The 25,894-nt window shown below is 35.7% G+C and overlaps 1 protein-coding gene across 9 annotated transcripts in view; it reads right to left on the bottom strand.

The window, feature by feature from the left end:
• ICE2 (interactor of little elongation complex ELL subunit 2) overlaps positions 1-25,894 on the bottom strand; it is an 82,917-nt gene that overhangs the window by 35,576 nt on the left and 21,447 nt on the right. For 8 of the 9 annotated variants that reach the window (XR_013827061.1, XR_013827062.1, XR_013827063.1 and 5 more), the window contains 7 exons: positions 22,674-22,811; positions 21,433-21,546; positions 21,100-21,259; positions 19,957-20,138; positions 11,309-12,305; positions 10,429-10,604; positions 5,443-5,572 (listed from right to left, as the gene is read on the bottom strand). Coding sequence is in view for 4 of the 9 variants with exons in the window: in XM_079912664.1 (XP_079768790.1) it covers positions 5,443-5,572; positions 10,429-10,604; positions 11,309-12,305; positions 19,957-20,138; positions 21,100-21,259; positions 21,433-21,546; positions 22,674-22,811 (1,897 nt within the window). In the remaining 5 variants the exon portion in view is untranslated. The remainder of the gene's footprint in view (positions 1-5,442; positions 5,573-10,428; positions 10,605-11,308; positions 12,306-19,956; positions 20,139-21,099; positions 21,260-21,432; positions 21,547-22,673; positions 22,812-25,894) is intronic. The other variant, XM_079912666.1, reaches the window with a different exon arrangement.

The raw sequence follows: 25,894 nt of genomic DNA, 5'->3' as shown, positions 1-25,894 counted from the left end.
CGTAAGAAAATAAAATTTCAGAAATACCATTTATAACATAAAAGAATCAATTATCAACAAATACATTTAATAAAAGATGTGCAAGATCTCTACAAAGAAAATCATAAAGATATTAATAGAAATTAAAGATATAAATAAATAGAAGAATATCTAAAGTTCACAGATTGAAGGATTTGTTATTGTAAAGCTGTCAATTTGTTCCACATTGAGTCAATGCACTTCCTAACAAAAATCCCAATCTTCCTGTTGCTGTTGGGAGAAATTAACAAGTTGACTCCAAAATCTGTAAATGCAAAAGGGCCAAGAATAGCCAAAAAATTCTTTTAGAAAAACAAGTTGACATGGAACTCTACTCAATACTCTGTATGGAAAAATAATCTAAAAAAAAGCAGATACATGTATATGTATAACTGATTCACTTTGGTGTACAGCAGAAACTAACAACATTGTAAATCAACTATACTCCAGTAAAAATTAATTTAAAAAAAAGTTGATAAGATTTACTTTACCAAACAGTAAAAGATTTTATAAAGCTAGAGTAATTAAGACAGGTCTAGCTAGAGTAATTACTCTAACTAGAGTAATTAAGACATGTACTGCCTCAAGGATAGAGAAATAGGGAGTCCGGATTAGATTCACATATATGATTTACAACACAAGTAACACTGGAGAGCAGCAGAGAAAGGGTGGTCTTTACAATAAACGGTGCTGAAAACTGAAAAAAAGAAATCTTGATATTCCATGCAAAAATAAACACCACATAAACTGTGTATCTAGAAATTTAAAAATACTTTTAAAACGCCTTCTAGAAGATATTATATTCATGATGCTGCTGTAAGGAAGATTTGTTAAACCGGGCAAAGAAAGCACTAAACATAAAGGAAATGGCTAAATATTGGTCTATATTAAGTTCAAAAGACACTTTTAAGAGACTGAAAAGGCAAGTCACAGAGTACGAGAAAAATATTTGTAACATTTAAAACCAACAAAGAACTACCAAACAAACAAAAACTTCACAACACAAAAAGAGGTTTGAATAGGCAATTCACAAAACTGATCATCCAAATGATTATTAACATGAAAGTGTCCAACTTCATAAATAAACAAGGAAAGGCAAATTAAAACAATAATGAGATATTAATAATACCTACCCACCAGCATGGCTAAAATTAAACTTATAAGGCCAAGTGTGGGCAAGGATGAGGAGAAAATGTAACCCTCACAGTGCTAATATAAGTGTAAATTGGTACAATCACTTTGGAAAACTTTTTGGAATTATCTACTGAAGATAAATGTAAGCTTAAACTATGACCCAATAATTCTATGACCAAACAGTTCCATTCCTAGGTATGGGCCCAACAGCAATATGTACCCATTGCACTAACAGACACTTACAATATGTTCATAGTTGCATTAACATAGAAACAACCTAAACAGGCTCCCAAAGTTAAATGGATAAATAAATGGTGGTATATTCTTACAAAGGAATATGTCAAAAACAATAAAACTACTGTTATACGCACATAAATTTCAAAAACTGTGTTAAGTAAAAGAAGGTATAAACAAAAGAACTTTATAATTCCATTTGTATAGAGCTGGCAAAAACCAAATGATTACATTAGAAGGCAGGACAGTGGTTACCCCTGGAGAAGAGAAGACAGCTATGTTGGGAAGTGGCACAAGGTGGGGTCTTCCCGGGCACTGGCAGTTTTCAAGTTCTTGGTCTGGGTGCAAATTATAGAAGTGCTGGCTTTGTTATAATTCCTTGAGCTGTACATTTACTTTTTTCACTTTTCTGAATGTATATTATACTTAAAAAGTTGCATATGGAAAAGAAAACATTATCAAATCAAAGATGTATTTTACAACTGACAATATTTTATAACAGGAGTACTATGTAGACATTTTAAAAATTATGTGTAAATATAGAGAAGTTACCAGTTGTTTTGTTTTAGTCCACTTTTAATCTTTGGTTAAGAAATCCTTTTTTACTCTTGTATCATAAAGATGATTGTCCATATTTTCATCTAAATTTTAGATTAATAGCTAGTTCTTTCTCAGTACAGAAAAACACGAAGTATCACTTCATTATCTTGTGGTATCTATTTTCATCAAGGAGAAGTGTACTTTTAGGGCATTATATTATGTAATCATTGGAAGAAAAAGGATTTGTGCATATAGTCCCTGAGGTAGATCGAACAAAACATTATTATCATTTTTTTTTTTTGGCTGTGCCGCGTGGCGTGTGGGATCTTAGTTCCCTGACCAGGGATTGAACCCAGGGCCACAGCAGTGAAAGTGCTCAGTCCTAACCACTGGACCACCACGGAATTCCCTGAACAAATTATTATTATGTCCATTACATACAGACAAAAAAGTCCCGCGAGCCACAGCTACTGAGCCCAGGCGCTACAACTACTGAAGCCCGCATGCCTAGAGCCTGTGCTCCGCAACAAGAGAAGCCACCGCAATGAGAAGCCCGCGCGCCGCAATGAAGGGCAGCCCCCGCTCGCCGCAACCAGAGAAAGCCCATGCGCAGCAACGAAGACCCAACACAGCCAAAAATAAATAAATAAATTTATAAAATAAATAAATAAAAACCCTCAAAACTCATAGATGCTTTTAAAATAGCACTTCAAAACATTCACCCCCGCATAAAAAACAAAAAACCCAAACAAAGCAAACACGACCATATAACAATGCAACATGTTTCTCACCAGTGAGACACAGACATCACTGTTTCCGTTGTCAAAGATACCAAATACACCACTCCATTACATTAAAATGAATGCTTATCAGTGGATAGGATTTACCGAAGAGAAATAGCACATAAGGCAATGACTACTTATGACTTTAAAGAATACAGCAGTCCCCCCTTATCCACAGGTGATACGTTCCAAGACCCCCCCTAGTAGAAACTTGACATATACTGCCTGAAACTATAGTACCGAACTTGACATATACTGTTTTTTCCTGCACATACATACCTACAATAAAGTTTAATGTATAAATTAGGCACAGTAAGAGATAAACAATAACTAATAATAAAACAGAACAATTTTAACCATACTACAACAAAAGTTTTCTGAATGTGGTGTCTCTCTCCCTCACTCTCTCTCAAAATATCTTAACACAGTTAGCATCTTTTCCATTTTAACTAAGTACTTATCTGCACCGTGGCCATAACTTTTGCAGTTTGAGGTTTGTTTTGCAGTTTGACAGCAAAACAAGCACGAATTTCTTTTTCCGTCACAATTTCATGGATAGAAGATTCGTTCTGACCACAGATCTTAGCAACCTCAGCATACAACTTTTTTTCTTTCCTTATTAAGTTGAGAACTTTCACCTTTTCACTTAAAGGAAGCAGTTTGCAGTTTCTCTTCAGCATATCTAAATTGCAGCACTTTGGGACTGTTATTAAGTAAAAAGGGTTACTTGAACATAAGCACTGATAACTGAGATGCCACTAAGTGACTAATGGGTGGGATAAGCTGGACAAAGGGATGATTCACATCCCAGGCACTACACAGAATGGTGTGAGATTTAAAACATATAAATTGCTTATTTCTGGAATCTTCCATTTAATATTTCAGACCATGGTTGACTGGTTGAAGGTAACTGAAACCACAGAGAGTGAAACTGCAATTAAGGCGAGACTACTATAGTTTCGATGAAGTAAGCCATGTAGATATAGATGATGGGAGTTTTATCTGTTAAACTGTACATTAAAAAAAAAAACCTTAAATGTTTTAGTCAGGAATGTCTTTTCTGTCAGTACTTTAAAGAGGATTTCGATGATAAGTTTTTGTTTGGGGCTTTCCTAAAATGGATGTGGTTGGCGATTGCTTTCAAGTAGTTTACACGAGGACTGTTGGTATGTGTCATGGCAACAGGTCTTTTGGAGGAACATTGAAATTGTGGTTATTGGCTGAAAACTACTGCAATAAACTTCTGGCAGCGTGTATGAAGGGGGACGAAGAGGCTAGGGCCACCAAGTAGTACATTAGCCACTTCCTTTTTGGGTTATATAAAGAGAGTGAATCAATGATCTTATTAACACTCTCACAAAATATGAAGACAAAATACTGATTAACCAAAATATGGAAAAGGTTTTCAAGTGAGTAAACTTTTTTTGATTAAGCAAGAAAAGCACACTTATAACACTTATGACATACCAGGAATTATGCTAAGCACTATAAGAACATAAAGTTTCATCAGACTCTGACCTTAAACTACTTATTGTCTACGGGGAAGATAGGATAGGCTTAAAAAACAATTAGGGCTTCCCTAATTGGCGCGGTGGTTGAGAGTCTGCCTGCCGATGCAGGGGACGGAGGTTCGTGCCCCGGTCTGGGGGGATCCCACGTGCCACAGATCGGCTGGGCCCGTGAGCTGTGACCGCTGGGCCTGCACGTCCAGAGCCTGTGCTCCGCGGCGGGGGAGGCTGCAGCGGTGGGAGGCCCGTGTACCGCAAAAAAAGAAAAAAAAACCCAACAATTAAGTAGAAAGCAACAAATCATAAAAGTGGTAAAAAAAAAAAAAAGAGTGCATTGAGAGCTCAAAGGAAGGAAATTACGTCATGGAGGGGAAGCTTGAGATAGCTGGCATGAGATGTATGGGATGAATAGAGAAGCATAGGATTAGGCAGTCAAAGGAAACAGAACAGTATCAACAATGATTAGCAAGTAATCCTTCATGTGAAGTATGTTAACTGTACATGAACACAGCCAACACAAATTAAGAACCTGCCTAACTACCCCCCCAAACAAAAAACAAAACCAGAAACAAAGTGAAAAACTATTTCATCAAGGTAATATTTGAGGTTTAAAAAACAATGTCATTATAATTTTAAGAAAATTTCAAAATATATATTTTAGGGCTTCCCTGGCGGCGCAGTGGTTGGGAGTCCGCCTGCAGATGCAGGGGACGCGGGTTCATGCCCCAGTCCGGGAAGATCCCGCATGCCGCGGAGGCACTGGGCCTGTGCGTCCGGAGCCTGTGCTCCGCAGCGGGAGAGGCCACAACAGTGAGAGGCCCGCGTACCGCAAAAAAAAAAAAAAAAAAAAAGAAATATATATATATATATTTATTTATTTATTTATTTATTTTAAAGCCAATTAAATAGTACTTTTAAAAAACGCTTGTTACAAAACATGTCTACATTTTTAGTTACACTCCTAAATAAAATAAGTATTTTAAAAATACAATGATTACATTGGCATTCATGTACAATAAGGGAGTAAGAGAGAAAACATTTGATAATCACTACTCCCACCCTGCCATTTAACTCTTGAGTAGGAATGGTGTTTTAATAGAAAGAAATATTAATATATCAGAAAACTGAAAATTAAAAGTACAGAATGGAAGTATCTACGAATGAATTGAACTGTATATATTTACAAGGGAATTAAAAAGGAGAGCAAAGCCTCTTGCATAACTTACCAACATAAAATGAGCAGTTGGAATGCAATAGACTTTCAGTCCATAAGCGACAAAGTTCACTTTCAGTCAGAGCTTCAACTCCATAACAAGCTTGATACTCCACTTTTGGTAGTACGTAAACTGGAAATTGCTGCAATCCAAGGTTATACTCTTATAAAGCTCCATTAATTTACTATTAACAGTAAATACATTTGCCTATATAATTTTGCCACTTTCAAAACACTTTCAGGTAATCTTATTTCATCCTTTCAAATACAGTAGGATTCAGACAGAAAGATGGATAGAACCCTTAGTAGATGTGGGCAAATGGTGGATAAATAAGAGATCGTGAACCAGAGGCTGCCCCCCCACCGCCACAACCAAAATCAACATACCTCTCCACACATGCACATATTTTATTTCTGTCACAGAACATGACTGACAGAATACTTGGAACAAAGCCTCGGATACATAATGGCCCAAGGTTCAAAGCTAGAAGCTGGAAAGCCATGACTGTAATACATACTAATAATTCTCAAGAGGGTAAAAAAAAGTAGGATTTTTTTTGCCCCTTTAAAGCATTAGTCACATTGTCTCAGGCTTAAATACTGTGTTTTCATTCTATGAATGTATGAGCACTAACACCTACATTAATATCTGTGAATGTTGCTATCTTCATTAATACAAAAGGCTTTATTCCAGACACTAAGTACCTGGCAAATTAGCCATTTAGCGTTTATTGGTCAGGACACTAAATAGATCAAGCAAAATGACTATACCCTCTACTAGCCTTAAGGAGGATATGTAAGGAAATACATGCTTGTAAAATAACATAGTGCTAGTCATGTTCACTGTGCTTATATTATCTCATTTCAGTCAAAGAAAATTCTAATCTTAATAGCAGTCTTTTCACTTCCAGCTGCAGAAGGAGAAACACATGATTTAAGGAACTTAAAGTGATATAACTGGTTAGTACTTTTGAAATTATACTAAGCTGTGTTTCACTTTTACACCTGAAAATATTTCATAAATGTTTCAGAATTACTGATTTTCATGAAGTAGCAAATTTAGTGGGCTTATTAGCACAATGGTGGTAAGAACAATTGAAATCCACTAAAATTTCTGTTAACAATTAACTTTGGTTCATTATTACCTTTGAATGTAGTAAAACTCTACAGCAGTGCTTCTTAAATTTCAGTGTGTGTGAATAACCATTTTTAAATAAATGCAGAATCTGAGGTGAAAAACAAGGCTTTACATGTTTAATAAGTTGTTGTTCCAGGGGCCAAACTTTGAGTAGTAAGGTCCCTACAGTGTCTTCTTAATTTAAAAAAAAAAAAAAAATTATGAATAGGGTAATTTCATTGCTAAAAGCACTTAATTGTATAATAATTTTTCAGCAACTGGTAATCTGCATTTATGGCTGCTTATAGTTGCCAATAGAAGCCAGAGATAAAGAAATGAAGGCCCAGAGGGCTAAGATATTTGCTCAAGGAGAGAGAACCAGTTTACAGCAGAGTCAGGAAAAGACTAATTGATAAAGAAGATCCCCCTTTGGATCATGAACAGGTAATAGAACTAATTCAAGATTTCTTTTGAAATTAAAAAATATTACTCTTTCTGAAGAAAGTACTCTGGGGGATTTTCTTTGATAATACTGTCATATCTATAAAACTAAATCCTGAACCTGGTATTAATTTCCATATGTATTCTACTGCCATCTCCAGGAAACCAAGGGAAAGAAAAGTCTGAATATTTGATCTCAGTATTCCAAAATTAAAGTGAAACTTTAAGTACAAAGTTTTCAAATTATAAAAATTAAATTTACTATTTCCTTTATCCCTTATTGGTCACTCCTATTCTAAATGAAAGCTTCTTTTGGTTCTCTGTCTTCCAATTTCTTACATAAACCTTCCAAATGTTTACATACATTCCTAAATAAATATTTCAAAGCTAGTATCCTGTCAGTAATCCCAATAGGTACATTCTGTTCTTTCCTAATATTCAAGCACCTTCAGGATCCTTTTTTTCTGGCCCAAGAATGCCAATATAAACTTTAATATAACTGGATCTAAATTTTTGAGTCACTTTAGAATATAACTCTTAAGAAATTTGGTTAACAGAGACAGACGATAACATAATATTAAATCATTCAAAGGTACGTGGTCTGGATGTCATAATTATATGTAGAACTCAGTAAGTTCCAGCTTCATCTTGTGTTCCAAATTAGCCCTCTTTATTTCATGGCATCATTTGAGACTGGCTGCTGCCTTAAGTTCTCCTCTGTCATGTAGCTCTTATTAAGCAGAATTTTGATGAGAAGGGATAAATGATATTGGAAAGTAAAATCTCAGCTACAATAACACAGAATTGAAGAACCAAAGGAAAAAATAAGAGATGAGGTTCTTGCAGAGCAGAGGTTGAAGAGACTTCCAAGTATTTTAAAGCTTTACCTAAACAAGTTGGTTTTTAAGAAGGAAATATTAATGAAGATGCATTCTTACCTAACTAGAGTTTAAACACTACCTTCAAAATTTCTCAGCTAGTGCCTCAACTTCTTTAACAACACCCTCCTCTCGCCTCAGTTTTTCTCATTTATTCAATACCTATTTATTGAGTATCTACGAAATAAAACATTTGAAAGAAACAGAGATGAAGAGGAGATGATTCCAAAGGGAATAAATTCTACAAAGGAATTTAAACCACGTGTACTAAACTATTACATATAATGATAGGTATAATATGATAAGCATTCACTGAAAATTTTAAAATTTTACTCCAGGTTTGACATGTCAGAAATAGAAGGCTCCTATTTAGCTAATCTTTGGGGCTTGACTTTTTTGATATATTTTGATGAAGAGTGAATTCTCTCCTGTAAGGTTTTATCTTAATATTTACAAATTTCACTTTAGTCAAGTGAATGACAATGTCCTTAACAGGTTGTCTCTTTCAACAATTAAACCAGTGTCCAAAAATATCCCTAGGCTATTCTTACTTAAGACATCCTGGCTATCAATAATTTCTAAGTGCTGTAAGCTGGCAGATCAATACAGAGTGGTATGGGCTCACAGAGTAGAAAATGAAAGAAATGAGGTTAGTCCCCAAATAAATCAGATAGCAAATATGAATTAATGAAATAAAACCTTGAAAATACAGTCCATAGCACTGACACTATATGTATTCAAGATATGCATGCTATGGCCATTAAATACAGATGAGACAGGAAAAAATCAGCAAATAAAGTAAAATCTTTTAATACAGGGAATATTTGTATTTATCTAGGAGGAGACTAAAATCAGACCTATAGCATTTCATCATTCCTGACATTCTCTTATAAAAAACACTCCCCCATATATTTAATTCAAAACCAGTTGGTTTCTATAATTTCAAGTCTGAACCAGTGATGAAATACCAAATTACGAGAATTAGAAATTTAAAATTTTATTCACAGTCTTCCTTCTAAGAACAAAAGTATCATCAAGCAAAAGATCCACTAGGTCCATTGGATTTTGGTGGACAACGTATACATCCTTGATCCTGATGGGTTAGCCTTAGAGGTTTTTCATGATAGACCCTCACACTATTGCTATTAGCAGCTCAGAAAGGTTGGCACTTCTTCTTCTTCTTTTAAAAATTTTTTTCCAGTTATACCTTAATATGGTAAAGTAGTAGTCAGGGACTTAATCCATAAGGGTCAATGCTGGAACATCACTGTTCCTGAGTCACCTGTTCCCTAATCGAAAATACTGACATTCTAAAGTGGTCACTGAGGATTCTTATTGGGTGGTAGGTTAAATAGCAAGAAACAGAGACATCAGAAAAGGAAGGAACGGGGCTTCCCTGGTGGCGCAGTGGTTGAGAGTCCGCCTGCCGATGCAGGAGACACGGGTTCGTGCCCCGGTCCGGGAAGATCCCACATGCCGCGGAGCGGCTGGGCGCGTGAGCCATGGCTGCTGGGCCTGCGCGTCCAGAGCCTGTGCTCCGCAACAGGAGGGCCACAGCAGTGAGAGGCCCGCGTACCGGGAAAAAAAAATTAAAAAAAAGGAAGGAACGTACTTCCTCGTTGGTCCAGTGGTTAAGACTCCACACTTCCAATACAGGGGGCATGGGTTCGATCCCTGGTCAGGGAACTAAGAACCCACATGCCACACGGTGTGGCCAATAAATAAATAAATAAAATTTTTTTAAATTAAAAAAAAAGGAAGAAAGGGAGGGAGGAAGAAAGGAGGGAAGGAAGAAAGGAAAGAGGGAGGAAGGAAGGAAAAGTGAACTATGATATAATGGATACAACTGAAAAAATCTCTTACGAAAAAATTAAAGAGACTTCACTATTTCTTACATAATCAATTACACCATAAAAGCTCCTCTTTATTTACCTGAATTCAGTGGTTACACACACAAAAATCAAATTAATCTGAAAGAGACCTTAAAATATCAAATATAGCAATCTGCCGAAAGAACAAATTACTCAAATTGTAGCAAAAACTTTTTTAACTGAGGGAAATATTTATATCAAATCCCAAAAGAAACAATAGGGGAAAAAGAAAGGAAGACATTTGGTTTTCTAACAGTCCTGGGAAGACATTTCAAATGTGTATGAAAGCCCACTTCTCAAAATGTGAACTTCTAAAATGACTCAAAAAGATGCCCAAAGTAAGAAATAAAGAGGCTAATATGTCATAAAGGAAATCCAAATTCACAGAGAAAGCTGGAACATACGTGCCAGTCTAGGTCATATCTATAATGGTGCCAATATCTACAATGGTGCCGTTTTTCACAAAGTTTATATATTCCATGCAAGAATGTTATTGGCACTCATGACTATTACATTGAACTAAACACTTTATTAAAAGTGTTTTCAGTATTTTACTAAAAAAACTCAACCTGAAAAAACTACTCTAAGAGTGATCAACAATTTAAAATTAAACTTCATAAGAATGGCATGTTAAATATTTGCTTATCATCTACTTATGCTACCACACCCTAACTCCCCAGGTAACAACTTACTCTTCTGATTTTCTTCCGTTTTTTAGAGCGTGGTCTGGTCTCTATCCTCTGGACACTGCATCGCACAAGTAACAACAGGTCTTGTAGGCTAAAAAGCTTGTAAACAAAATTTCCTTCCTGAGGAGCTACATATTCTGATGTATCTTCAACATAGTCCTGAAGTTCATATGGCAATCCTTTAAAAATAATTATATTTGTCATTTTTATTTTAAAATACATTAGCTCTTTATCCATCATAATCCAAGATAAAACAATTCAACTATCAACCTTCTGTCTCCTCTGAGTTAACTATTACACTATTACCATTTCTGTTTACTTTTACTGGAACTCCAGCAAGAGCTGAAATCAAAGCTTTAGGGTTCTCTTCCTTTTACCTACTACCTTCACTAACCCTAGGCAAAGTATAAATCTGTGAGACAACATATGAAGGAAAAAAAAGTTTAAAAAAGTAGTGTTATTCATAATCGAGGCAGAGTTGAGGTACAGCCTTACATCTATTTCACAAAATGAAAAAGTACAAAACTACAGTCTAAACACCAAGAATAAGTAAATTTAGACTAATAAGTATTTATCATTATTTTTGCTGGATTTTCCCTTCATCAGTTCAGCAAACCACATTATCTATAGCTTAGCAGCCATCGTAAATGTTGGATAAACACAGGTTACAAAAATCCATACAACTGTGGGTACATCGCTAGAGTGAAGGTTTTGAAAGCTGAAATACTGATCAGTAGACTGGAAAATGAACTCTCAATGACTATATAAAGATCATACACATATTATAACAAAGAGAAAGTAGGGGAAAGAGGGTGGGAAAAAACCTAAGGATAAGGAACAAGCAAAACAGTTAATATAAAATTCTTTGTAAATATTTACGTACGTCCTTTTGGCTTCTGAAACACAGAAGGCCATATAGATTTTGGCCAACTAGAGGCATCTGAAGTAGCAGAGGGCTGCTCAGAACTAGGAGGTTGTTTAGAATTTTCTGAATTCATCAACGGCATTTCAGGTATTTTTCTGGAAATTGGTTTTAAGAGTTCATCCTGCATTTTTAAAATTTCTCCAACTGGATCAAATTTTTTATACACTCGTTTGATAGGTTTTTTTAAAACACATGACTCTTCAGGACTACAAGTAGTATTAGTCTGGTTTCCTACAGAAGCCTGTCCTGAGGAAGAATTTAGGCTAGCTGGTTTAGAACTTAAATTAGAACCCGTATCAGCAGTCTTTCCATTACTATTATTTTGACACTCTGTATCAATAATTAAACAGTCTTCATCTGTATCACTATGGCAAAGAATTACATCTTCAGTTTTAGCTGCTTCTGATGTAACAGGCTTTTCCTTTGAATTATTGTCTGTGTTCTCTGGAACATTCACTCTTTCATCAACACACTCCATATCAGAAGTCATATCATTTTTATTAGAGGTTTCAATTTCTGAAGAACTTTCTAAGTGTAAGGCATCAGATGTTTTCAAGTCACTATCTTGTACCAAAGACTTCTCAGAATTTGATACATTTCCACCACAGGGGATCAATCCCTGATCATCTTTGTTTTTGCACTCTTCAGGGCCATTGTCCATACCAGTCACCAGCTGTTTCTCCTTCTGCAGCTGTTCCATCAGAATCTGAGATATACTTCTAGAATGAGCAGTAATGTCTGGTGCAATTGGTGCCTCAGATGTGATTGCTATGCTGGGGGCTGTGGGCATTTCTGTCACATTGGGTACTATGGAAGTACTTGCTGGACTCGGTGACTTTGACGGTTTGGTGGTGGTTACTCCAAAAGTTTCAAGTTCTGTGACGTCATCATCAAAATCCAGATCCAAGTTTTCATGGGTCTCAATTTTTCGGCACTCATTAACTTCATAAGACATCTTAAGAAAATATATTGGCAAACTATTAGCAAAAATTCCAGGCCGCCCCTCACCCATCAATGTCCCATCACAAACATAGTTCATACTCTTTAAAAGTAGAAAGAAAAGTGTAATGGCTTTGAAAGGTTCTTGCTTTGACAAACTACTAGCACCTAATTTATTTAACCTTACCTTCCCATTGAAATGTTGATGAAACACAGAAAAATTTACCAAGTTGCAATACCACAGGAAATGGGGAATACTTGTGAACTACCACATCTCAAGAGGTATTACCACTAATCAAAAACAGACAGGGGCTTCCCTGGTGGCGCAGTGGGTGAGAGTCCGCCTGTCGATGCAGGGGACACGGGTTTGTGCCCCAGTCCGGGAAGATTCCATATGCTGCGGAGTGGCTGGGCCCGTGAGCCATGGCCGCTGAGCCTGCGCGTCCGGAGCCTGTGCTCCGCAACGGGAGAGGCCACAACAGTGAGAGGCCTGCGTACCGCAAAAAAAAAAACCAGACAGGACCACAAAGAAGAAATGTTAGGCCAAATAGGAAGGCAAAAGATCTTCATTCATACCCAGTTTATACACTCTTGCAGAGACTTAGCTGACCAGGAGGAAAGCGTCTTCGCCATGGTAAGGAAGCTGCTCTCTAATGCAACTGGGGAAGTGTCAACAGCCTCTCACATCAATCAGTGACTTTCTTTATACATCTACTCAGGGGAAACAACTGTCAGTAATAAGAGGAGAAATGGATAGGAAGTGGTTTTATTGTTTTCTGGGACATGAAGCCACTGAGGTTATAGTTTTTCATGTATTGTTTGGGTAATAGAAGAACTACAGACAGTTCTAATTTATTCAGGAATAAATTATCTTCTCCCTAGGTAGCAACATCTCTCCTCAGTATGGCAGAGCACTTTAGATAAATACCATGGAATTGGATTACAGTTTAGGATTTGAGAGAAAAATATTCTGACAGCCTCAGGTAGTGAGTAAGAAAGATCTACCTGGGTAAATTACTTTACCTCTCTGAAACTCAATTTCCTCATCTCTGAAATAGGGATAATAGGGTTATCCTCTTGGGTTTATTCTAAGGATTAAATGAGAAATTATATATAGAAAGTTTCTTCGCATAATCTTTGTACATAGTAAGCAGTTTCTCAGCAAATGGTAGCACTTGCTAAAATAAAAAGACTACCATATTTAGTCAAAAAATAAAATTAAACTAAACTCTGTTTACATGAGGCATTCTTACACAAAAAGGTTCAAAACAAAACAATGGGACATGACACCAAGAAATAAAGAAAGAAGGACTAGCAATATTAAGTGTTAGAGAGAAGTCAATGCAAAAAGCATTAGATCGAAAAAGGAATCCTATGTTGAAAAAGATGCAATCCATGATGAATAGATAATGAACTGTGACATGTCAAATAACAACATCAAAATTGTCAAAACTGAAAAATAAAAGGAAAATTTGACAGAAACACAACTGTACTTGGTCATTGATACACTGTCTCTTAGTAAATATAAGGATGTAGAAAGTATGAATAATATTTAATGACTGAAACAAAGATACATGAATGACTGAAAACATACATATAGACTGCAAAGATATACCTTTTCCCTCCCAAGGATCGAAGGGGCATTTCCAAAGATGGACTATAAATTAATACACAAAGAAAACATCAATATAGTATAAAGCAGAATCTGTTAAGGTCTGACCCTCTGTTTAGAAGAAAGTAAAATTAGAAACCATTAAGAAAAAAGTAAACAAACAATAATAAACCCAAGAACTTGGAAATTTAAAAACTCTCCAATTTATTGGATAAAAGAAGAAATTAAAATGATAATCACAGAATACTTAAAAAGCAATAAAAATGAGAACACTGGACATTAAAAATCTGAAGCATCATTCATAGCCTTTTCAAGAAACAGGAAAAGAATAATATAATCACAATAATAAAATGAAGGAATTTCATAAATATAAAACCAAAATTAATGAATTGAAAAACAATGTTCTCAACCCCTGACAAATTTGGATAAAAACAGCAGTTTATCTGTAAATATTTTAGTATGTGGTTATAAAAAGATTCTTCGGTAAAACATATTAATTGTATCAATAAATTAACACTTCCTTAATGGCTGGAAATATCTAATCACTGTTAAAATTTCCTAGTCTGATCAATTTCTTTTTACAATTGTTTATTGGAATCAGGATCCAACCAAGATCCCTACACTGCATTTGGGTGATGTCTCTCAAATTTATTTCTCAAATGCCTCTCCCCCATACTCTGCCAACTCCCATATCCACCAGGTATTTGTAGAAGAAACTAGATGAGTTATCCTATAAAATTTTCCATATTCTGGATTTTGCATCCCCATGATATCATTTAACACACTCTTCCCCTACATTTCCTATTAAAATGATCTAGTAGCTTGACCAGATTCAGGCACATTTGAAAAAATCTGAACATGTTATATGTGGTACTGTGTACTTCCCACTTCAATCAGGAGGCTAATGTCATCTGCTTATCTTTCTTCTTGTGATATTACAACAGTTCTGTTGATTCATCAAGGGTCGACAAACTAATCTACCCATTAAAATTCCTTGTTAATCTTCTAATGCTTTTAGCAGTCATTGATGATGATCACTGCCTAGATTCACTATTTCATTAGGAACTGCAAAATGGTAACAGTCGTATTTCATCATTACCTGAAATACAGTTTGTACTGGAAAAGTAAGACAAATACTTGAATTTTCAAAAATCAGTTTTCAGAATAATGACTTGATACACTAGCACCCTCCAAAGGTGACTAATACTTTTTTAAAAAGATATTATTATGAATTCATGGATTTTAACTATTTCATATGTTTCCATCCATTGCAGTTATTCTTTGTCAAGGTCAAACTGACACACTCTGGCCAACGGGAAACCCTTCAAGTTGGCACTGGCATCTTTTTTATATAATTCCAATATTATTATAAGGTTTTTACTTAAGTCCTTTGATTGGCATTTGTATTTCTTATGCTAAAATTCTTGGTTTCTAATACAAATATAAGTACTTATTTGCTTTATCGTACTATCTAATGTGTTCAAAATAACAACAGCAATATCATTACTAATAATATGATTACTAAATGCAGTTTAAAATATTTGGCAATTCTTTTTGAACTTAGGATATAAATCTTTAAGGATGTATAGACACTTAATTCTCTGAGTGACCATTTTCACTTAAACAGTATATCTTGGCTATCACACTACAGTTGCATACCTAGAGCTTTCTTATTCTTTTTATAGGCATACCTTGTAGACATTGTGTGTTTGGTTCCAAACCACGACAATAAAGCAAATAGTACAAAAAAGTGAGTCACACAAATTTTTTTGGTTTCCCAGTACATATAAAGATATGTTTACACTATAGTCTATTAAGTGTGCAATAGCATTATGTCTTTAAAAATGTACATGTCTTAAGAAAAATACTTTACTGCTAAAAAGCACTAACCATCATCTGAGCCTTCAGCAAGTTGTAATAGTAACATCAAAAAATCAATGATTGGGCTTCCCTGGTGGCGCAGTGGTTGAGAGTCCGCCTGCCGATGCAGGGGACACGGGTTCGTGCCCCGGTCTGGGAGGATCCCGCATGCCGCAGAGCGGCTGGGCCCGTGAGCCACGGCTGCTGAGCCTGCGCGTCCGGAGCCTGTGCTCCGCAAAGGGAGAGGCCACAACAGTGAGAGGCCCGCATACCGCAAAAAAAAAAAAAAAAAAAAAAAATCAATGATCACAGATCACCATTAACAAATATGATTAAGTCTGAAATACTGCAAGAATTACCAAAATGTGACACAGTGACATGAAGTGAGCAAATGCTGTTGGAAAAAGGACGATGATGGACTTGCTCGATGCAGGGTTACCACAAGCCTTCCATTTGTAAAAAACGCAGCATCTTTGAAGTGCAATAAAGCAATGTACGATAAAACAAGGTATGCCTGTAATAGTTGCATAGTATGCTATTGAAGATGTACAGTTTATTTAATAAATACCCTATTAAGGGACATGACGACTGTTTCTAATGAATACCTATAGTTGGGGTGAATACCCTGCACAAATATTTTATTCTTTTCCTAGTGTACTTCTGAGCTACATTTCTAGAAGTGAGATTTCTAGGGCAAAGGATGAACACATTAGTTTTCATCTGTTCTGTGGGTACATCTCTCTTCATTTGACTGTAAAAATGTTATAGCAATTATCTTTTCTTCCTCTAATAACTTTGTAAGAATTTCCATCAACAATCCTCTTCTGTTTCTCATGTTTAATTGAGATGGGCACACCTGCTTCTGCAGGAGGACAATCCTGTGTGACAGTGTGCCAGGATAGCTTTCTTAGCTTCATGGCTCTAAGCTCATGCTTCACTGTTACCATGATGTATGTATGTATGCATGTAGGTTTGCATGTGTTTGTGTGTGCATATAAAATCTTTAGTACATTCTGATATCTGCTTTCTCTATTTCCCTCTCCCACAATTATCTGAAAACTTATTTTTCCTTTACCTTTAATGTCCTTGTTCTGCTCAATATGAACTTTACCACTGGTGAATTTTCCTGAGCCAAGGCTTTTGTCTTCGAAGGAACTTTGGCTGGTTAGTTTCTAGAGTTCTTAGGACCCAGGTCATCTCAGAACTACTTAAGTTCCCAAGTGCCCCTGCACTCACCTACAAATTAGAGCCCATCCATATTATTTTCACTTTTGTTATTCTTTATTCATTCTTGCATCTTTCACCATCCTTTTGCCATCTGGGATTATTCTCCTTGTGCCTGAAGAACATCCATTAGAGGAGGTCTGCTAGTAGCAAACTCACTTTTTATCTGAAAATATCTTTTCTTAATTTTTTATTACTTAAGGATATTTCACTGGTTAGAGAATTTTAGTAAGAGGGTTATTTTCTCTCAGGAGAATGTATTGTCCCAATGTCTTCTGGCTTCCATCGTTGTTGTTGAGAAGTTACCTGCCAGTCTAACTCTCAGTCCTTTATAGCTAATGTGCCTTTTGTTTCTCTGGTGGCTTTTAAGAGTTTTTTCTTTGTCTCCAAGATGGTTTGGTCCCATTACCTCTTTTACACCTCTCTTTTGGGTGCAAGTACACAAATGTTAGACATTCTCACTACATTCTCTATACCTCTTGCCCTACTCTCCGTATTTTCTTTTTGTTGCCTGTTTCATTATAGTCTTTTCAGACCCATCTTCCAGTTTATTAATTCTCTTATCAGTTTTATCTAATGTGCTAATAACCCCCTTTACAGCATTCTTAACTGTACTTTTTTTAAAAAAATAAATAAATATTTATTTATTTATTTGGCTGCATTGGGTCTTCGTTGTAGCACACGGGCTTCTCTCTAGTTGCGGCGTGTGGGCTTCTCTCTAGTTGTGGCATGCGGGTTTTCTCCCTCTAGCTGTAGCGTGCAGGATCCAGGGCGTGTGGGCTCTGTAGTTGTGATGCACGGGCTCCAAGTATGTGAGCTCTAGTTTGCAGCACGCGGGCTCTCTGGTTGAGGCGCACGGCCTTAGCTGTCCCACGGCATGTGGGATCTTAGTTCCCCTACCACGGATCTAACCCGCATCCCCTGCATTGCAAGGCATATTCCTTCCAATTAAAACATGGCTTTAATTTTCTTGCATGCTGTATAATTAAACAGAGTTGGCTCACAGTTTGTGACTGATAATTCTAGGATCCATTTCTGTGAGTCTATTTCTTTGGTCATTGTTTGTGATGGTTGGTGCTCAGAGTATCCAGTACATGAAAAGAAACTTAATTTTTATTTACTCCTCCAGTGTCTAGTTATCTTTAAATGTTTTCCAGATGCTATATTTAAAAACTTGTTTGTAGAAATAATTTGAGGCTCAAAATGACATTCTGTTCCTCTAAGAAGTATTGTCACTTGCTTTTGCTAGGTATCTAGAGACACTAGCAATCCAAAAGCATCTGAATCCAAGTTCAAGGCCTGAAAACCCAGAATACAATCTACAAGAAAGCTGATTTATTTCTTGTTCACTCTTACTCCTGGGGTATAGCCCTGCAGGGTCCAAGCTCATGGTGGAAAACTGAACTCTGACTTTTGTCCTCCTAGTCCTGTGATGCTGCCAAAAGCACATTTTCTGTTGCCTCTTCAGAACTGAAATACCATTCAGGGCAAAAACTACCCTAAGTGACAGGCTTACCAACCTGGATTCTGGTCTTCTTTAGTATCTCAGTCCTCAGATAGTACCCCCTATCTTGTTAGGTCTTTGATGATTCTAAGAAATAAACTTATATAATATGTCCAGCTTTTTTTAGTTGTCATCGGTAATGGAAGGCCCAAATTACTTGGTCTGCCATTACTGAAAGAAGTTACTCCGTCACTTTTCATCCCTCTTAACCTACTTCATGTTTCTTCATAGCACTTGTTACTTACTGACATTCACCTCACACCAATATAAATTTTAGATAGATTTAAAAATGTAAAACAAAACAAAAAACAAAAATACCTCCAAAAAATTTAAGTTGGAAGTGCTTTATGACATACACATCATAAAAATACTGAAAGGCAAATGGCAAACCAAAAAAAAAAATAAACAAATATGAAAGACAAAAGGCCAATATTCTTAAAATAGTATGAGCTCTTATATGTAAATAAGAAAAAATTTTTCTATTTTATTTTCTAATTTTGTTTGCTCTCTCACTTTATTCAAGTCCCTGTTCAAATTTCCTGTCCTTGGAAAAGCCTTCCTGATCATGAATCCCATTCCCATCTCTTTCCCCTTAACCTATTCCATTTTTCTGCATAGTATTTATCAGTGTGTGCTTTTTTGATACTGTTTTAATTATCTGTGCCCTCTGACACTAATGTAAGTTCTGAAAGAAAAGAGACTTCATTTTTATTTACTGCTGTATCCTCAGTGCATGGAACAGTATCCGCTCAGTAAGTATTTGTGGAATGGATGAATAAAGTTTTGTATAAACAGAATGCCTTGCTCTAATAATCATGGAAAAATATTTCAAAATACACAAAATAATAAAAGCTAGTATTTATGGAGTACCAAGCATTGTTCTAAATGCTTTAGGTGTATTAACTCATTTAATCCCCAAGAATTCTATGAGTTAGGTTATCATGATACCCATCTTACAGACAGAGCAAACTAGACACAAAGAGATTATGTAGTTTGCCTACGGTCACGCAGATAATAAGCATACACTAAAAAGGATTAACAATCCAGCAAATTCTTGTTGCCCCAGTCAAACTCATCTGTTCCTTTTCATACTTAAAAACTCTTGAATACAAATGAGACTAATTAAATAAAACCATCACCACTATGACCACCATTACTGACTGAATTTTTAGTACATACGTACTAAAGACTGTGCTCAGCATCTTACGTATAAATATCAAACCTAATCCTGACAGCAATTTTATGAAGTAGGTATTATCATCTTTCTTTTATAAAAGAAGAAAACTGAGGCTGAAGGAGGTTAAATTAGTTGTCTAAAGTCTAGATCCACGTGGGGTTCAATTTTAAGTTTCAATCTAAAGTCTGTATTTTTAACTACCAGATTTAGAGACTTGCAATAAAATGTTATTCTTCAAAAGGATAAACAAGTACATTCTCTTAAGGAAAAGAAAAGAAAGCATTACATACTTCCATTTCAGATATATAATCTTCTGGTTTGTCCATAAATACTGCAGAGACTGGAACAGTTGTGTTTTTGGACATCATGCATTTTAAGGGAACTTCATGGAAGATTTGATTTCTCTCTCTCATTGTCATTTTCTTTTGGGGAAGTGGTGAATTAATATAAATTACTTTAACTGGTTTTGAACCTTAACACAGAAAAAGAATGGGAGTGATTTGTTACTAGTAGTCATATTAAAAAAAAAAACAAACCAGGATGTATAACAGAAGAATTACTAAACAAAGAGACACAGGATAGAAACTGGAAGCACATGTCCCATACGTGTGCCTTGAATGAAAAGATTTTTAAAGTCCCTTAGAGATCTAAGGGCAAGAGACTCTTACTGGCAAGAAAAACATGTTCTTTTTCTAACAATTTAAAAAAAGATTTTCTGTTTTTTATTGTTATACTTTTACTGTCATTATTACTCGGTTCCTCTTGGGTTATACTTTCAAAAAGTGATAAAATGTTTACCACGGAGAATATATTACATTTAACTCTAATTTGTAGTTTTGTTTTTAGACATAGTCCTTCATTTACTCCAATTATGTTATTACATACAAGAATATTAATTCTAAAAGATATGAGAAAATTATTAAATATGAACAAAAATAGAAGGGGAATAATATTTGGTACAGAATTTATGTGTAAATATTAATTTTACTGTTAAGAGAGAGACTATCTTATAAGTATAGACTTATTTAAATCTGAATTCCAATAATAGGTAAGTAAATAAACCCTAGAAACTAACACATTTGAGGCTGTCTAATAAAGTATTGCATTCCTTTTATTTCAGTGAAAGACAGAAGAACCTCACCATTTCATGTATCTTTGGCCACCCTAAACTATAATTTTTTCTCTACTTCTCACACACCCAGCATGCATACAGGTCCTGTAAATCTAATAACTCATTTATGAGTGTCAATTGTATACTTAGCACTATATATTAAAAAGTTCTTCTACTGAATGTAATTGTCAAATTTACACCCTCCTTAAATCAAAACTTAGCTTTTTGTATTTGACAAATGACCACCTATAATCAGACTGCTGAAATAGAACTGTTTCAACTCCTCTTTTGAGAGTGTTACTTGACATGGCAAATCACAAACCTGTGACAGGTATTACTTGAATACACACTGGAATTTCCCACTGTTCCTTGTAGCTTGGTCCATGATTATTTAATAAGGTAAATAATGCTTGACTAGTTAGAGCTATCTGAGGGTGATATCTTGCAACAAGCTTCTCTGCATTTGGGTCTTTACTAATGTCCTGAAAAACAACATGAAACTTGTTACTTGATTACACTTATTAGAAACTTCTTTGATTAAATAATGAAAAGAAGGGAGAAATTCAGGAAGGGTACTTTAGAACAACCAGGTTACATGTACTTTATGAGGTACAGAAGATTGCTTAGGAAGATCCAAAACCACTTTACTACTTACATAATGCATAGCTGCAGCTGTTTGTTCTGGTGTTTCAGTGGTGGGTATATCTTTTGACAGCTGCAACTTTGCAGGCATTGAGGGAAATACTGTTTTCACATACTTTACACTGCCCTAAATAAGAAAAAAAAATGAATGTTTTATTGCAGAAATCTTGATGTATTTTTTCCCTGAAGTATCTTTTCATCATATGAAACTTATAACTTAAAATTCTTCATTGTACTAAATGCAAATATCAAATTTACAGACGTCTTAAGACAAGACCTTAATGTTTTTACTTGACAACCACCATATAGTTGCTTTTTAAAGATTTTATTTATTTATTTATTTTTGGTTGCATTGGGTCTTAGCTAGGTCACGTGGGATCTTTCGTTGTGGTGCACAGGCTCTCTAGTTGTGGCACGCGGGCTAAAGAGCGCGTGGGCTCTATAGTTGGGGTGCATGGGCTCTGTAGTTGCAGCATGTGGGCTTAGATGTCCTGTGGCATGTGGGATCTTAGTTCCCCGACCAGGGATCAAATCTGAGTCCCCTGCATTGGAAAGCGGATTCTTAACCACTGTACCACCAGGGAAGTCCCCCATATAGGTTTTTTTTTAAAAAAAGGGTCCAAGATAAGGGTGCCATGAAATCATCCTGTCATTTTAAAATCTAACCTCTCATTTTATGAAGTACAAGTCAGAGCAGGGTATAAGAGAAACTCTAAAATATCTTCTTTACACACACCTACTTCCAACATGATATTGAGTAAAATCCCCTTAAAAGAAAAGCTTTCTGCTTGTATTCAGAAACATAAAAGAGATGGAAACTAAGAAAAGAAAATCAAGAAATAAAGTTGGTAGTGATATTTTTTTTTAACTTTTTATTTTTTCTTTAAATATTTATTTATTTATTTGGCTGCACCAGGTCTTAGCTGGTGGCACGTGGGATCTTCGTTGCGGCATGTGGGGTTTGGTTCCCTGACCAGGGATTGAACCCAGGCCCCCTGCACTGGGAGTGCAGAGTCTTAACCACCGGACCACCAGGGAAGTCCCAGTAGTGATATTTTTAAAAACATCAAGTAATGGTAGTCATACATTAAAAGGGGACACATTTGTATTGCGTATTTTAAAAAGTATATCTTGTTACTGCTCAAAATTTAAACATAAATACTGAAATATGTCTAAATTATGCTTCTGTGTGAAATACAGATGATGTTTCAGACAAAAATCAGTTTACTTTTATTTTCTTATGGTAAACCTTACCAATGCAAGAAGAGTTTTTTCTAACTTTAATCCCATCTCTATTCTGAATGGGAAGAATCCCATTAAGCTGGTGACTTCATGGAGAGTATAGAATTCTGGATACTTTTTCACTTGTTCGATACAAGCTTTTAAAATTTGCTAAAAAATAAAAATTAAGAGAAATTCATTTTTTTGTACTTCTCTAATAATGCAACAAAAATAACTTAGTCACATGTGACTAAATAATTATTCATTTCAAATATGAGCCTCATTTCATTAACCGAACTTCTAACAATCCAGGCACACTGCATATTCCTTACTTGATTTAAACTCTTATTTTTTGTAACAATTCTTTTTAACCTAATTTCTTAAAACATTGATGTTTAATAATACTAAAATTAGCAATTGTATTAAAATTTAAAGTTAGAGAAGACACATCATATTTTCTCTGCTATTTAAGAAACTGTCAAAGAAATAAAGCCACGTGAAAATTTTAACACACTTTATGGGAATAAAAGCAGTTACATGAATGATTAGAAATAAGTAAATTTAATACCCTAAAAAGATCCCCAAGCACAATGAATTAATGAAGTAGTTATCTTACAGGTCATTCTAACCTTCAATTTAAAAAATAAATGAGAAATTTTATAACTACTTCAAATGATGGAGTATTTAGTATTTTCTTCTCTCCAAAATATTCTCAAAATATTAATGACTTACCAGGAAATGTAATGAGGAAGAAAAATTCACAGTTTCACCCAAGCATGTGATAAAATGTAAATAACTCAAAGAAGCACAGCAGTTTTGGAGGGGGTAGGGGAGTTATAAAACCATACATACTACATTATCTTCTAAGATACAGTTGTCCCTCGCGTCTCTGGAATCCCCCATGGATACCAAAATCCAAGGATGCTCAAATCCCTTATTTCAAATGGTATAGTACCGTCAGCCCTCCATATCCACTGATGTAGAACCCACGGATACGGAGGGTCAAATGTATGTGTTTTCTCTTCTTCTCTCAATGAACCTTAATCTGAACCTTTTAGAATATACTTTATATCACAAAAGCTTTTAGCAATAAGCATATATATATATATACATATATATATATGTGTGTGTGTATATATATATATATATATATATTTTTTTTTTTTTTTTGGTACGTGGGCCTCTTGCTGTTGTGGCCTCTCCCGTTGCGGAGCACAGGCTCTGGACGTGCAGGCTCAGCGGCCATGGCTCACGGGCCCAGCTGCTCCGCGGCATGTGGGATCTTCCTGGACCGGGGCACGAACCCATGACCCCTGCATTGGCAGGCGGACTCTCAACCACTGCGCCACCAGGGAAGCCCCAATAAGCATATTTTTATATCTTACACCCTCTTTCCCTTCAGATATTTATAAAGTGTGTCAAGCTACAAATCAATAACATTACTCCACTACATCTTTTTATCTATAGTTTCATATCCTCTTCTTTCTTTAATCCTCACTCTCTATTATCTTTCACATTTCCCCCCTCAATTCTACGCTTTTCAATAATGACCTTGATATTTAATCAGGATATTACTTGCAATTAAGACAGATATAGGTTAATATGAAGAAGTTCTGTTTGCTCTTAAAAACCCTAGTAAACCGCAAGCTCGGATCTGCATAATATCTTTGCTCCTCATTTATAATATTAGTCAACTTTCACCCCTAATATTCCTATCCTATAGAAGTCATTACAAAAATCTAAACATGCAAAGGAAAGCAATATATAAGAACTATGTGACATATAGACTACTCTGATTAGATATTTATCAGCACATCTTTCTTGGTAAAACTATGCTAGATGTTACAGTGCTTTTTAAGTGAGTTTCACTTAACTCAGTAATTATGGCAAGAGAAAAATTCAAGGGAAAATCTAAGACAGTTTTATACCTATACTCAGATACACTACACAGTATTAAAGGTATTTCACAACTGGTAGATATTAAGTAACTAAAGGAGCATTATTTAATATATTTAATTAAAAATTTTAATTAGTAATTTACTTATGTTTGAAAAACTGCTAAGAGTGAACAAAGGAGGTTAAGAGATTCAGGCTGTTCCCCACCACCCACTCCCGAATGTTATTTAACATGCAAAGTATCTTGAAAGTTAAAAACACCAAAAACACATTTATCACTTACAAAGAAAGATGAAAATAACTATGCTCCAGAAAGAGAAAATATAATATGTTTTCATACATGTTTGAAGCTTAAAATTTAACAGATACTGCTTCTGGCAATATGGTAAAGTAGGTACCTTGAAGAACACTCCTATCCAAACCACACTAGATGCTGGATAAATTACAACTAACAATTTTCATGCATTGCTGGGCTTGGTAAAAGCGAGGAGAATCTCCAAGGACCATAAATAAATAAATAAACGCCAAACATCTAGAATGAGGAGAAACAGGAGCTGTGAGCAGTAAGAAAACCCATGAAAGGTGAAGTGGCTTGAGGGCAAATGCCTCAACCAGTTCTAAGATCAGGTAGGGAGCTGAACAGGAGAGCCCTACATTTAAGGCTTGAAAAGCAGAGATTTGAACAGATATCTGTACAACCATGTTCACAGTAGCATTATTCACAACAGCCAAAAGGTGGAAGCAAATCAAATGTCCATCAATGGAAGAATGGATAAACAAAATGTCCATATACATACAATGGAATATTCAGCCTTAAAAAGGAAGGAAATTATGCCACATGCTAGAACATGTATGAATCTTGAAGACATTATGCTAAGTAAAATAAGCGAGTCACAAAAAGACAAATACTATATGATTCCACTTATATGGGGGTACCTACAACAGACAAATTCAGACACAGAAAGTAGCATGGTGAGTGGCACAATAATAAATAAATATTTCCTGTTTGTCCCTGGTTCCTGACACACAGCTCCTAACTTTCTTGGAATCCCCTAAGTGATAAGAATGTCTTTTTTATGCTAATTAGATGACAAAAGGCCCATAGATAGCTAATCACCAGCAGCCAATGATTTAATCAAGCATGCCCACTAAATGAAATCTCCATAAAACTCCCCTTAAGGGCTTCCCTGGTGGCGCAGTGGTTGAGAGTCCGCCTGCCGATGCAGGGGACACAGGTTCGTGCCCCGGTCCGGGAAGATCTCACATGCCACGGAGCGGCTGGGCCCGTGAGCCATGGCCGCTGAGCCTGTGCGTCCGGAGCCTGTGTTCCGCAACGGGAGAGGCCGCAGCAGTGAGAG

The sequence above is a fragment of the Stenella coeruleoalba genome, assembly GCF_951394435.1.
Source record: "Stenella coeruleoalba genome assembly, chromosome: 2".
Taxonomy (NCBI): domain Eukaryota; kingdom Metazoa; phylum Chordata; class Mammalia; order Artiodactyla; family Delphinidae; genus Stenella; species Stenella coeruleoalba.
This window is presented reverse-complemented; position numbering and strand designations above follow the sequence as displayed.